At 37.2% G+C, this 15394-nt stretch overlaps 1 protein-coding gene across 1 annotated transcript; it reads left to right on the forward strand.

Moving 5' to 3' along the window:
• Nucleotides 1-1837: 1837 nt before the first annotated feature.
• itih5 (inter-alpha-trypsin inhibitor heavy chain 5) lies at nucleotides 1838-14922 on the forward strand. The gene is made up of 14 exons (XM_084407162.1): nucleotides 1838-2050; nucleotides 2160-2204; nucleotides 3553-3716; nucleotides 4148-4255; nucleotides 4765-5024; nucleotides 5259-5428; nucleotides 6529-6645; nucleotides 6897-7068; nucleotides 7334-7646; nucleotides 10051-10673; nucleotides 10823-10873; nucleotides 11691-11807; nucleotides 12861-13238; nucleotides 14359-14922. The coding sequence occupies exons 1-14, from the start codon at nucleotides 1925-1927 to the stop codon at nucleotides 14664-14666; spliced, it is 2952 nt and encodes a 983-aa protein (XP_084263288.1). The 5' UTR covers nucleotides 1838-1924; the 3' UTR covers nucleotides 14667-14922.
• Nucleotides 14923-15394: the final 472 nt, after the last annotated feature.

Below are 15394 nucleotides of genomic sequence, written 5' to 3' on the forward strand. Positions count from 1 at the left end.
GCATAAAACAAAATTATTCATAATCCCTGATTGTTTACCATCTACTGGAAGTCTGAGATTTAATACTGTGGATACTGACCAATATTTGCACCAGGAAACAGATGAGAGAAGCTCCTTAAAAACAATATTGTAAAGTGATATAATTTTTTGCATTTGTTTCTGAATACACTGCATTTTTGATATTGTGTCATTCTCTGGATGCCCATGAATATTTATTGTTATGGGCGTCCTGCTGTGTTTACACTTTGCTCATTTGTCATCTATGTTTGATATAGGCTACACTAATAATTTTAATTGTTTAATACATTAGGAAAGTTGATTTTACCTTTAGCCATTATCTTGTGGTCTCACATTTGAATAGCTTTGGTGTCCTTTGCTCTACAAAAAACCCTACAAGAAAAGGCTGAGGTCACTGGGTCAGCGTAGTTTTTCAGTCTTAGCTCCATATTATCTATGTTGAGAAGAAAGAAATTTTCATTATCCATTTAGCAAACAGCCTCACTTGACTTTGAACATTGGCAATGAAGCTTAGGACTGCCAATGTTAAAGCGATTTTATTATTATGATCAAATCTTTTCGAATTGTCATCGAATCGAATTAGTATGAAATACCAGCAAATGAGTAAAACATGATCAATTATACATTCATTCAAATATGCAAGCTTATATAATATTTTGAGGCACTAAGCCTACCTAAATCCTACAAAGAGAAAGAAAAAATTATTGTAAAAGTAATAGCCCCTTATGCTTTCTTCGGGTCATTTTGACCCGAAATTCATTTTCTTTTCATTTTTAAAAATTGAGTGTTCATCGGAATGGTCCAATACCAAAGGGCTTTTGTCGCACTTGAACTTGGAATTTTTTACTGGATTCGAGGACTTTATGTGGTTGTAATAAAAATAGTGACACATCCTTCCCTTGCGGGTCAATTTGACCCTCATAGGAATGAATGGGAAATGGGGGAAAATGGGGATTTTTTTTTACATTTGTCAAAAGAATATATATATAAAAAAAAAATCGGGCACAGTTTTTATCGGGCACATATACTTAGGAATATAACGATGTTGTTTTTGTTTTTGTTTTCAAATAAAAATCAATCATGACTTAGATTTTAACACATTTACAATGCAGAACAATATTCGTTCTGCATTGTAACTATATTGATGACTATATTGATGATTATAAAGTCATCTAGTGGCAAGTCATGAAATATCATGTTATATATATTTTTTTCCACAAGAGGTCGGGAGAGACACCCAATGTGAAACTTTTTGATCTGTTTTAACAATTTCGTGCATGTAATAATTTTTTGTATTTAATAAAAATTATTTTGTATTTAAGTGAAAGAATGTTAAGAATGTGTTATATAATTCATTGTATACTTAAATTAGATTAAAACAACCCTACAAAATATCTCCCAAAAACTGCATTAAAAATAGGGAAAATATTCAAATCAAATTATATAAAAAATTAATAAGTAGCCTATTATTTTTGTGCTTCGGGAGGAGAGCATAAGGGTTAATTGCATTAACACTCAAGTCAGAAGTCTTTTTTGTTCATTGTTAGCCTATGACATGAAAGTATTGATTATACCCAATAAAGACCAATGTGGAACTGCAAAATTTAAAGCGCATTAAAATCATCGATACCCTTGCCAGCTCTTTTAAACTCTACCCAGTTTAGGCTATATTGCTCAATGTGCCCAGAAAAGCCTTACAACTATAGTATAGAGGCCAATCTCATGTTTGAGAGACAAATGAGTGAGAATGTCGCAAGTGTCTAGACACCAAAAACACTGGAGCTCCCTCCCAAACCCTTCACTACTGTCGGATGGGTGGGTCGCAATAACCGCCCTGATCACACTACACGACCACTGAGGAACACACTCGACCCACTCCAGAGACCAGCCAGTGCAGGAGAATAAGATGCTGCTCATAGTCCTCGTCTTGTATTTGTGTCCGGTTTTTCAGTGCCAAACTGAGGATACTGAATTTTCAGAGGATGTTGACTTTGAAGAAGATTACATGACTTCTGACATGGATTCAAATGCTGTAGGATGTTTTTTCTTGCATTTCATATATGAAAATATCGTCGGTCATATCATATCTACACTGTAAAAAAGTCTTTATCGGATCTCACCAGTCTTATGTTTGTCTTCAGGCTCCTCTCAGAATCCCGCGGCAGGTGAAAATGCTACTATCTAAGGTAAATGCGCGCGACACCTGTTTTTAAAGCTTTGTGAGACTGTTAAACAGTCATTTTGTATTAGGAAATATTGAATTTACGTCTTTCTTTAATATATTAAAGGCAGCAACTCGCGCTAAACGCGCTGTTTGCTTGCTTTAGAGGCTGGCCGTGTTGTAACACTTCAACATCTGTAACTTTGTAGTTTTCATTCTCACCCTAGTATCTGTTTCAGACTTTGATATTGTATTCCCATATTTGTCTGTTATGAAGTTGAGTTGGTCAGAATCTACAACTTATCTGTATGGTGAACTAAATTGTCATCTTCAAAAAGTGCTGTTGTTACAAACTACAACTGGAGTGAAATGTAACAGGTGGTGAAGCTGTAACACCATTGGAAAACAAGGACAGTTTCATTTGTTCAAAAAAGAAAATACAATATTATCACTCTCACAATTGTGTGGGCCTGCCCTATACATTGTCCCATTCTGTTCAATCTTTCCATTATGCACATTGAAAGTGTTACAATCCTACGCATGCACTCTAAAAAAAGAAGAAAAAAAGAAAAGTGTGTTGTCTATCCCACGTATCAATAGTAATATCACACGCTAAACAAAAAATACTGGGTTGTTTCAACCCATGTTTGGGTCAAATTTGGACAAAACCCAACCTTTGTTTTAAAATTTTAAATAAAAATGTTAAACCTAACGGTTAGGTTTGTCCATATTTGACCCAAACATGGATTGAAACAACCCAGCATTTTTTTTAGCGTGTGATATTACTATTTTATCAGGTATTGGCTAGATAAAAATGTACATACGCCTATCAAATTAAACAAAATGGTGATTCGGATGATACCAGTTCTGTCTTTTAACATGATGATAAAAAAATCAGGGCAAATTGTTACATTTTTTATTGGGGGAAGTTGTTACATGAGTTTTTAAATGTTATAAATGTATACAAATGAAATAAATTACAATATTTGTTGGCCCAAACAATGATTTAATGTTTATGTATCTTACCTTTTACATTTTGCTGTTTCGTCAGTTCTTTGACCGATGTTTAAATTTGGTTGAAAAGCCTAAACTGTTCAATGAAAGTTTATATTGTGATAACTTACTAGTGTGATTACATGCTTCACTGTTTTCTGAACCACAGTTTACTTCCGTTTTATCAACAATAATTGGTATTTTGGCAGAACCTATATGGGACATGTTTTTTAAGGACATAACCCAACAATTATTTGGTGATCAGCCCAGATCTTTAGGCAAATCTCTTGGCTACATCACTCATGTTTTCAGAGCAACTATTTTAAATATTCATCTAGGCTATATTTTAATGATGCTCATAACTTGCTGTTGTCTGCCAGGAAACTAAACCTCACATTCAGGAGCTGTCGGTCCAGACCACCATCATTTCCCGCTATGCCTTCACTGCGGTGTCCTGTAGCATGCTTAACAGACACTCGGCTGCCACTCAGGGCGTCTTTCAGTTCCACATCCCCACTGCTGCATACATCTCCAACTTTACCATGTAAGTGTGGAAATACATATATCATTGGAAAATACCATTTGATTTCTAGTAATTGAAATGTCTCTTGTGGGTCACTCAAAGAAAATGGCACCACTATGTGTGTCCCCATTCTGGTTTGATCTGACATTATTTAAAAAATTGCTTTAACCATAAAAATTATTCTTGATTATGACCCTGAGAATGACTCTGGTTATCTTGAAGGTCTATCCACTTTATGTATAATACACTAAATTTTGCTATTTGAAGTGGGCTGTTAATTGGTGGTCATTGACCCCAGTCTCCAAAGAAAGTCCATAGAGGTTATTGAAGGGCCTGAGAGAGTTTAGACTATGATTAACCACAAGAAAGATTTAAATGCCTCTTGCTGCAACTTCTCGTTCCATGGCACTAATAAAAATTCTCATTTCATGCTGTTGGTATGGTGGCAAAAGGATTGTGGGAGGACGAGTCTTTCCCAGCCAGGTGAAGGCAAAGGAGAAGAAGGTGAAGAAGGAAGGAGAAAATAATGGGAAGAAAAACAAGGACACACCAGAGCAGAGGTGAAGATAGCACGCAAACTTCAAATGTCTGTGCCATTAAACTCTGGATGTGTTGTGATTCAGCCTGGTGTTGAACCAGGGCTGCGTTTCCCAAAAGCATTGTAAGCCTAAGTTGACTGTAGAGACCAATGGTGGCAATTGTTCTATGATCAACAAAGTGCAGCCCTGTTCTGAAAGATTCTCTTTAAACTGTGGCTCCATGACAAAAGTTGTACTAAAAAGAGTAATGTGGCAAGACAGTATGCTTGCTTGCTATAGGACCCCTTGTGGCAAGCCTGAGAATGCAACGTGTACTTTCATTGCACTATTAATCGTACAATATGTACAAGAAGCAATGCGATGTTTATTATTCAAGTTCTTGCACTTGCTTGTGAGTGAATGAGAAATATGGCTGAGAAATCTGATATTCCCCCCCAAAAAATCATAATGTGGTTTGGCAAACCTCGTGACAGATTCCTTTGGAAAGTAGTTCACATTTCCAGAGTAATATTTTCCTCTCTCCCTGTTAGTGAGGGTGAGATGGAGTTGTTTCGAATGGAGGTCACTATTCCTGGACGCAACCGTGCTGTGTTCTTCCTGATCTACGAAGAGCTGCTGCAGAGACGATTGGGCCGCTACGAGCATGTGACCAGTGTTAGGCCAATGCAATTGGTCAGCAAACTCAGCGTGGGCGTTACTATTGTAGAGCACTCCCGTATCACTTATCTTGAAGTCTTACCCCTACGAAATGGCAAAACTCCATCTTCCAATGGCATTGGGAAACTAAATGGTAAACAGCTGCATCCAATTTGATTCTTGAGTTTGTATTTAGATGTGCTGTCACTGGTATGGATTAAAATATTTGACAACATTGCAAAATTTAGCCTCAAGAACTGCAAGATAGATGGCACAAGTTCCAGTTTTTCCACTTTTCAGCGTTAAATCTTTAATAAAGATTTTATGACAGGTTGTTAATGTAAAATAGTGCATGATTTACCACTGTTTACATCTTGTTCTGCCCCAGGTAAAGTAGGACCACCAGTTTCCACAGTAGTCAAGCAAAATGAATCCAGTTGCAAGATCAGCTTCACTCCCAACATCGCCCAGCAAGCCAAAATCGCCACCAATGGCATGCTGGGAGAATTTGTGGTGCGCTTTGATGTAGAGAGAGAAAATGGCATCGGCGATATACAGGTACACACACTCACAATATTTCTATATTAGTAACAGATATTTACACGCAGTTACATGGAAAGGCATTACTTAAATTAGAAATAGTATTTTTTTCTTGCTATTTTACCTATAGATAAGCTGCAGTGCATAAAAAAACGCATTATGCTGTACATTCTGATGGATTAAAATAAAATAATATAAAACAAAAAACATTAAATGTGATTATATTATATTAATATGTATAATAATAAACATTACAAAAAATATACACTCACCGACCGATTTAGTTGGACCCCTTTTTGCCTTCAGAACTGCCTTAATTCTTCATGGCATAGATTCAACAAGGTGCTGGAAACATTCCTCAGAGATTTTGATCCATATTGACATGATAGCATCACACAGTTGGCGTTACACAACGACGATGTACTAAAAACTGGAACGTTTTTCCTTTGCATTTCGCATACAGACAACAAATTTGTCAAAATGAGCCCAGTTCACACTGATCCGTGAAAACATTTAAAACGCTGTATTACTCATGCCAGGCCAGTAGTTGGCGATGTCACTTTGTAAAGAAAAATGACGCACCTATAGACTAAACACATCACTATTTTCACAAATTTGCGGGGTTTTTTGTAGTTTACACAGAGAATTTAAAACCCGTTTTCATAAGTTGCTTTTTCAGGCCCCCAAAACGATGTTGTCATGTAAATGAAGAGCCAAAACTCCAACCAAAGTTTTCCGTTCTTAGTTGAAAATTTTGTCGTGTAAACATCGAGTTGCTGCCATGCGATTTGCTGATCATGGATTTGGGTTAACCAGCAGTTGAATAAGTGAACCTAATAAGTTGCCAGCGAGTGTACTTTTATTGTATAATTTGTTTTCTTTATCCATGCAGTGTCAGTGATTTCCATTAGTATTGTAGTACAGTATTTTAAGTATTTTTTTTGCCTTCCTTTTCCTTTTATTTTATGTCGCCTTTTCTTCTCTCCCAACATTTTTTAATTCAGAGGTCACTAAAAACTTTAAACTCCTCCCGTTCACTGAGCTCATTGCTTGCTTGTCTACACACACACACACATTACAAAGATCGAAAGCCTGTAAAAGTATCTGCTTTCTTTCAGGTGCTAGATGGACATTTTGTGCACTATTTTGCCCCCAGAGACCTGCCTGTCGTGCCAAAAAATGTTGTATTTGTGATTGATACCAGCGCCTCCATGGTTGGAACCAAAATCAAACAGGTAACATACTCTGTCGTCAACACAGATTGAAGCAATCAGTTCTCCACACTGAGAAGAATTTATATTCAGCATTTCAGTTTTCAGAGTTGTAGTGTGCCGTTCCCTCAAAGAGGGAATGATATTGTGCCACTTTTTTTTTCTTTCCCCCAGCTGGTTCTTGTGATCTCATTGTTGGACACACAGATACACACACCCATCTCATAGCAAAATGACAGAGTTCAACAGTTCTCTTTTTAATATCTCTCACGCAGACCAAAGAAGCTCTGTTCACCATCCTACGCGAGTTGCGGCCCAACGATCACTTCAATTTTGTCACTTTTTCCAATCGCATCCGTGTGTGGCAGCCGGGCAAACTGGTGCCCGTCACACCCAACAATATACGTGATGCCAAGAAGTTCATCTACATGATCTCACCCACTGGAGGTAGAAAACCTTACACACTCCTAAACACTCCCTGTTACACATTTCAAAAACACTGATCTCATTTAAATAATTTAAAGGAACAGTCCACCTAAAAAATCTGACATTATCATTATGTTGTTTTTGTTAACTAGAATATAAATTTCAATTAAAAACTTAAACTAAAGGAAAATGTTGATATGAATATGTTTAAGTTGAAATACTAAAATGACTCAAACTTACAAATAAATTAAAGATAAAACTTTCTCTTTTATTTAAAACTCCTCAGGCACTGACATCAATGGTGGAATTCAGACAGGCTCTGCATTGCTCAGGGACTACTTGTCCAGCAAAGAAGAGTCCCATCACAACAGCGTGTCGCTCATCATCTTCCTGACTGATGGGCGGCCCACAGTGGGCATAGTTCAGAGTCCAACCATCATTGGCAACACCAAAGCAGCAGTGCAGGAGAAGTTCTGCCTCTTCACTATTGGGATGGGGGATGATGTGGACTACAGGCTCCTGGAGAGGATGTCCCTGGAGAACTGTGGAACCATGAGGAGAATCCCAGAGGACGCAGACGCCAGCGTCATGCTCAAAGGGTGAGGAACATGTGGTCACCATTAACAACATATTTTTGTGTGTTTGTGAACTAATCTAATTAAAGCGTAAGTTCAGGCAAAAATACAAATGTCATCACTACTCACCCTCATGTTGTTCTAAACCCATACGACTGTTAGGATCAGTTGTGACACACAACAATTGATTCCACCCATGACATCAAACTTGGCGCACCCTATTTGAATACATACGCAATTCTCATTGCGCAAGCGCAAATGAGATTTGAGAAATAAAAATGCATGTAAAATAACCCCCTCCGCATCAGGATCCAGATTTATTTTGTGATAATGACCAGCTGACTTCACATCATCCCTTACTTTGCAGTAGCTAACATGAACAAACAGTAAACAAAACTTTTACAGCATTTATAAATCTTGGTTCATGTTAATTACTACATTAATGCACATTTCAATTGGTTTAACTTATAAGTTAATGGATTATGAATGAACATGATTAAACAATGAACAATCTATTTCATTAACATTATTAACATAGACGATTTATAAATGCTGTGAATGCTTTTGTTAATTCCTAATGCATTAACTGTTGGTAAAAATTCAACCTTATTTTAAAGTGTTAATAACAGATGATTTGATTAAAGCCTAAAGGAATCTTAAAATCTTTGCTATGCACAAGGCAATACAACGGTACATAGTTCAACACAATGGTGCATAGAAGTAAAAAGTGCCAGTAATGCTAACAAAATAAAATAAAACAAAACTTTTTTTTAACATGGGCAAGTAAATAACCACCCTAGAAACCATCTAGCAACACCCTATCAACCTCTCAGAACAAAACGAAAAAACTCAAAACAACTTTAAAATGATCACTCTCGCCAAGCGCCAAATGCGAGTAAATTATTATATATATTATTACAAGCGTTGGCGTGTATATGAAAAGGTGTCAATCGCCAACTGGCCGGTAATATTTTTATGAATTCTAGCAATGCAGTGTTGTGAGAACATGAATGTGAACAAACATGAATAACGCCGCGTGGGATAGTTGACGGGCCAGCGCTGCATTATTATGAAAGTTTAAGCCTTGCCAATTGAAATATTTTAGTGCAAGAAGACGCAAAAGGGAACTCAATTCGTTACTCGCTGAGTGGGACGTTTTCTGTGTCTAAGACAGTGCGAATACTGAATTGAACTATCTTTCACATCTTCTTGTGCTTGAAAATCCCCGTATTGGCAAGTATCCTCGTAAGCATAGTCAGTTATGTCTTAAAGGGATAGTTCACCCAAGAATGAAAATTCTGTCATCAATTACTCAACCTCATGTCGTTAAAAAAAAAAAAAAAAAAAAAAAAACCATTTACCACTTTATTTACAAAATATTAATCTCCAACGGGCATTCACACAACGTCTGCTTTCGTGCCAACACAACGCGCATCCGTCGTGGTGCTTTCGGGAATGTGCGTTGGAGATTAATATCTTGTAAATAACGTGGTAAAGTGTGTTTTTTTTCCGCAAACAAAGTACTTGCGTCGTTTCATGAAATTGAAGTTAAACCACTGGAGTCACATGGATTATTTAATGATGTCTTTACTACCTTTCTGGGGCTTGAAAGTGGTAGTTGCGTAGACTGTCAATGGAGGGACAGAGAGCTCTCAGATTTCATTAAAAAAATCTTCATTTGTGTTCCGAAAATAAAAATGAAAATGAACGAATGTCTTAAGGGTTTGGAACAACATGAGGGTGAGAAATTAATGACAGAATTTTCATTTTTGGGTGAACTAACCCTTTAAGTGAACAAAAAGTTGTGAGAGAAAACACGTGTATCAGTATATTGGACCCATACATTAGGTCTTAAAGTGACAGCAGCCTAATATAAGCCTGCTGCCGTCTGTCCATAATGTTAATTAAACAGCTAAAGACAAAGAAAAACACTCACTGCTCTTGACTGAACTTTTAAAGATGTTACTTAATAAAGATGAATCTAAGTTTAATTTATACAGTGTTATTTTACATCGGATTACTTTATTACATTTCTGTAATTGAACATTTTGTTTTCATAACTGCCATTACAGTTTCATGGCTGGTAAAAAATATTTATGGGCGCATTGGCCTCTTGCCATTGGCATGTGAAGTTAGTTTTAGGCCCTGCTTGCAACCATTAATATTATGGGTCAAGTATGTTGTGTGGTGTTTTGTGACAAAAAGCCCCACTTAAAGTCCAGGTTAAAGGTCAAAAGTTACATGAGATGCCATTAGGAGTCAGAAATCTTTACACAAGGCTTAACAATGGGCCCCACTCTAAAAGCTTAACAAGTTTAACGTAAAGAATGCGTGACTTATTAACCCACAATCTGAAGCAACACTATGGCATTTTGACCCTATTATTCCTTTCCTCCTCTCCTTTCTTTCATCTACTAACTCTCTATAGCTTCTACGATGAGATTGGCACTCCGCTGTTATCCGACATCCGGGTGGAATATTCCGAGGATGCTGTGGAATACATCACCCAGAACCTTTTCACAAACTACTTCAACGGCTCTGAGCTCGTTGTAGCCGGAAGACTGGCCAATCGCAGCGCAGACTCGCTGCACGTTCAGGTGACCGCCAGCAACAGCGAGAAGAGCATCGTGCTGGAGAAAGACGTGTCACTACACGAGCGAGAACAGGAAACCGAACGGCGGCTAGCGGAAGCAGAGGTGGGTCCGAACGCGGAAGGTTACGTGGAGCGACTGTGGGGATATCTGAGTGTTAAAGACGGGCTAAAAGGACGACTGCGAAGCCAGACGAGCGGAGAGCGTGAAAACTACACGCAACATGCTACAAATCTTTCGTTAACGTATAATTTCCTCACGCCACTCACGCAAATGATAGTGGAGAAACCACAAGTGCTGGCCGATGGAACTTTAGCACAGACAGAGCCAGAGGCCACAGAGGCTCCGCCCCCTCCTGAGTCATCCAATCAGCTGTCAGACGACGACAACAGTCTAACACCTCAGAGCCTGCACAGGAATGAACCGCCCAAGTCGACTCCTGCAGTCGCCAAAGCAACAAGTGTGTTTATTTAAATTGGACCGCAAGCAAAACATTTGTTTTAGATCAGATTTAGGGTCATTATGATTGCCATTACACAATCGGTCTTGCAAATATTAAGGTGACTCAAACACTCCATGACGATTTCAATGTTTTCCATTTATCTCCAGGTGGCGTCAGCAAACCCGCCAAAAAGTCTGTCACCTTATCCAAAACATCCGGTATTTCTCCATTTTTCTACATCTGCTTTGCATTTCAGGGTGAATGTGTGTGAGTGTAGTTGAAAGTCTCTTCACATGGACTGTGCGGCTTGTAATTTGTTGCGTTCAGGTAAAGTGGCCTCATCAAAGCGCATTTAATTGCTACTGAGAGTTGTGTACGGGCTCTAATTCACATGCCTGTGTTTGAGGGGCTGATGGGAAAAAATGCAATACCTCAACAAACCCCTAAGTATTAGGGTGTAACTCGTTCTTCACTCTTTGTACTATGGATACATGCATTTATAAGATGAGTAAAACTGCCCTCCATTCCAGTTAAATCTGAAAGCTTTGAAAAGCCACTTTTTTTTTATTGCCATGATTTGTGATCTCATATAAAATATTGCATACTTAAATGAGAGAATTCACAGGGGTTGTTTGGGTTGCACATTACCAACAAGCTTGCATAATTTGATTTATTTTCATTTATTTACAAATGGTCCATATTCAAGTCAAAATGTTTTCTTGTAAACATGATTAATGTTCCTGGATAAACATCTTTGTTGATCCTGGAACAGCATTTCAGTAACCAATCAAATTTGAGGGACAAGTTTACTGTTTATATCAAGATTAGGGTTAGAACCAGGGTGAGGTTCTTCTACATCAGTGTTATTCACATATCATTCCTCTCTGATTTTAGGGATAACTTATGGGTAGGGTTAGGTTTAGGGATAGGGTTAGGACTACATTGTCAGACAGGAATGTTGTTCCAGGATCAACAAAACATGTTACGGTGAAAATTACGGTGACCCTCCTACATCATCTTCTTATCTGTCTTTAGCTGATGGCGACCCTCATTTTGTGGTGGAGATTCCTCAAAGTAAACTGACTGTGTGTTTCAACATTAATGGGGAGCCAGGACACATCCTGCGACTGGTGACTGACCATAAACACTCAGGTAAACAACAAAACTATACAAAGAGTTGTTTCTTTTTTTTTTTTTTAAGTATTGCAAGTATTTGTTTATGTGAGCTTTGCATTATTGCCAATTCTTGGCCAAATAAAGATTCAATATTTAATATCTATAGTTATAATTAAAACATTTTATAAACTGCAGATTTTATAAATGTAATTTATATTTTATATGTATTAATATGTAATAATTATAGTTATTATTTTTATTTATATGTAATAATTATAGTTATTGTTTAAAAATGGTGTAACCCATACATGCATAAAAATAGATAAAAATAAAAATATTTTTATAAAATAAATTAAATTGGCTAGGGTAGAAATAATAATTGTTATTATTAATAATTTTCTTTGGCTTCAGTACAATAACAATATCCAATTCAATTATTTAATTTCGCTTAATTACTTCAGTGGGCCATATATCACTGTGATTTGATTTGTTCATGTTGCTTGTGTTAGATTTAAACAAAAATATATATTTTATAAAGATTCAGGGATGATTTACACTACACTGTTTTCAACTTAGAACTTTTTATGCATTTTGGCCGTTCATTTGCACGACAATGGCTTTTGGGGGCCTGAAAAGCAAACTTTTGAAAGCGGGTTTTGGAAACAATACCATTATGGTCTCCATGTAAACTACAAAAACAAGAATTTGTGAAAATGGTGACGTCATGCACATGTGTGTATTACGTGTTCAATCTATAGGCGCGTAGTTTCATTACAAAGTGACATCGCCAACTACTGGCCTGGCATGAATACTACAGCGCTTTTAGTCGTTTACATGGATCTGTGTGAACAGGGATTGTTTTGACAACATTGTCGTCTGTATGCGAAAAAGACAAAGGAAAAACGTTCAGTTTTTATTACATTGTCGTTGTGTAAACGTAGGCTACCCTTAAAACATGTATTATTTTATAAATTATTGCTCATTAACTATCTAGCTTACTCACTCACCAAAGCCAGTGTTTCTTATTTAGTGCTTATGAAGTTTAAAATTTACATATCCATAAAAATTTACATATTTTGTCTCTAATAGGCGTGACTGTGAACGGTGCGCTGATTGGTGCTCCAGCCCCAGCCGGCAGTCATAAAGAACAGAGGACATATTTCAACAGCATAACTATAGTAGCCAATAAGCCGAGGCGCTCCTATATTGAAGTGACCCCACAAAAGGTCATACTGGACGACCGTGACCGGATGATCCTTCCATCCAGCTCCAGCATTTCAGTTGAAACCACCAACCTGGCTGTGGTCCTTATTGCCAACGCAAACCTGACTGTAACCATCCAAGGAAATATCCAGTTTGTCATCTTATTCCATCATTACAAAAATCCAGCGCCCTATCAGCGAGATCACCTGGGATTTTACATCGCTAACAGCAAAGGATTGAGCAAGGATACACACGGGTTGTTAGGTAAGCACGAATACACATTGTTGTCAAACTTAGTGAGCTATCTTTCTGCCTAGGCAAGGTGGTTAACTGGTGTCTCAGCCTGGCCATGCTGTTAAACTGGTTTTAAAGGGGGTTTTAGGACTTGTCAACTGATCAGACTTGAAGACCAGTTAGCTCAATCAGCTAAACGCCAGTTTGATAATTTGAGAAACCAGCTAAAACAGTTAAGACCAGCATAACGGAGACTCGATTCACTGTGTAGTTTTCAGTGGCCTTGGAGCTGGAAGTATTTTTCCCATTGGGATTTTAAATTTGCAGTGCTTCATGGGAGTGGGCGAGCGCTAAAGTGTGATTTTGCCACATTTTGCTTTGATTCTCTAATTGTTGAAGATTTCTTTGCAGGATCATGGGCAATTCTGCTGTTATATGATTATTTAAAACGAATTATTTGCAATAATGCAGGCTGATGGATTCAACAAAAGCATATACCATCAATTAACCTCGTAGCTCACAATAGGTCTGTCTTTAAGTCTTCTCTAGGGAGAAAATTGATGGGATTTTTACTTCTGTTGCACTATTGATTCCATTAAAGTTTGGTGTTAGCTTGTTGCTAAGCTAACATTGATATACTCTAAAGACATAGTATACCAAATAAAATAGTCAATTGGAATGAGTCAACCTTTTTAATTGCTACTTTTTAGCACTGAATTAAAAAAAAGTATATTTACAGGCCACATTTCTCTCACTTTGTCGGCCATCTTGGATTAACTTTCTCATTGAGTTTGTAGCAGTAACATGTGTTGCTGCCTTAAGGTGCGCTCATGTTTACCGTTGCTCGGCAAAATCTTGTGGCCGAAATCCAGTCATTTCAATAGGAAACCTTGCGATCTGAAGTTTTGCATGAGGGTGAACGTCAGATTTCGCTACGTTCAAGTTGGTCATGTGAAAGCTACTTGGCTTGAAAGTGACTTCTGTGTGAGCTGAGTTTCAAACATTGCTACACTATTGATGATGGACCTTGTTTGCCTGCAAAACTTTCTCGCTGAAATTTTGCTAATGTGACACTAGGTTTTGGAACAGAGCTACAAATGCAAAGAGATTGTATACATACTAAAAGAGAGAAATATTTCTGTACTTACAGGCCAGTTCCTGTATGAAGAGATTGGATTGACACAGCTTCCTGGAAATGTCAGCATGGCCGGAGAAAACATCACACGGGAAACACTAGGGGAAAATATCACTCTACACAATTACCCGGCACTAAAGGTGAAGGATCGTACTGTTGCCGTCATAAAGAAGAGCAGACGAATCTACTCTGGAAAGCAGACCGTAGACTGCTGGTTTGCCAAAAACAATGCGGCCAAACTGATCGATGGACAATACGCCGATTATGTTGTGTCACATCTGTTTGACATAGGAGACTGGGTTAATGGAACCAACACACACTGAGACACACACACACAAAGAGAGAGAGAGAGAGAGAGAGAAAGAAAGAATATGATATATATGACTGGAATATACTTACACAAACACTTTAAAAACCATCACAAAGATCCAAAAGCAGTATTTTAAGTACATGATTTATATTCAGTGATGTGTGGGCATACTACTTCACTATTTATATTGTAGTCATCTACAAATATATACTGTATATTTTTAGTTAATATAATAAGACAGTTAATTTTGTACTAATAAATACAATTTTAACAATAGACTGTCTTCTTTTAGGTAAAGAGCTAGGTTGCAGAAGTGAGAATCTCTATAGAGAAACTGATTTTTACTGACAAGAAAAAACTACCTCTGAGATTATGAAATATGTTTCTAATTTTAACGTCATATAACAAAGCATTTTATTGTTGAATTCTCTTTGAAGTACTACACTACCCATAATCCTTAAGTGAGATCCACCAATCAGAGACAACACTGTTATAAAAGCGGCAATCACAGCAACAACAACAACAAAAAAAGTAAGGAAACTTAGGTCAACTTTTGTCTTTTGATTTACTGATGTTATAAAAAAAAAAGTACATCCTTATTAATGAAAAATAAACGAAAGTTCAATAATACATTCTTAAAACTTCTTCATAAATAATTGTTTTAATTCTACTCTCTCTCTCTCTCGATATACTGTATATTAAATCTCTTGAAATATGTTGCCTACACTGTGAAAATTACAT

The sequence above is a fragment of the Rutilus rutilus genome (genome assembly GCF_951802725.1).
Source record: "Rutilus rutilus genome assembly, chromosome: 4".
In the NCBI taxonomy this organism is placed as follows: domain Eukaryota; kingdom Metazoa; phylum Chordata; class Actinopteri; order Cypriniformes; family Leuciscidae; genus Rutilus; species Rutilus rutilus.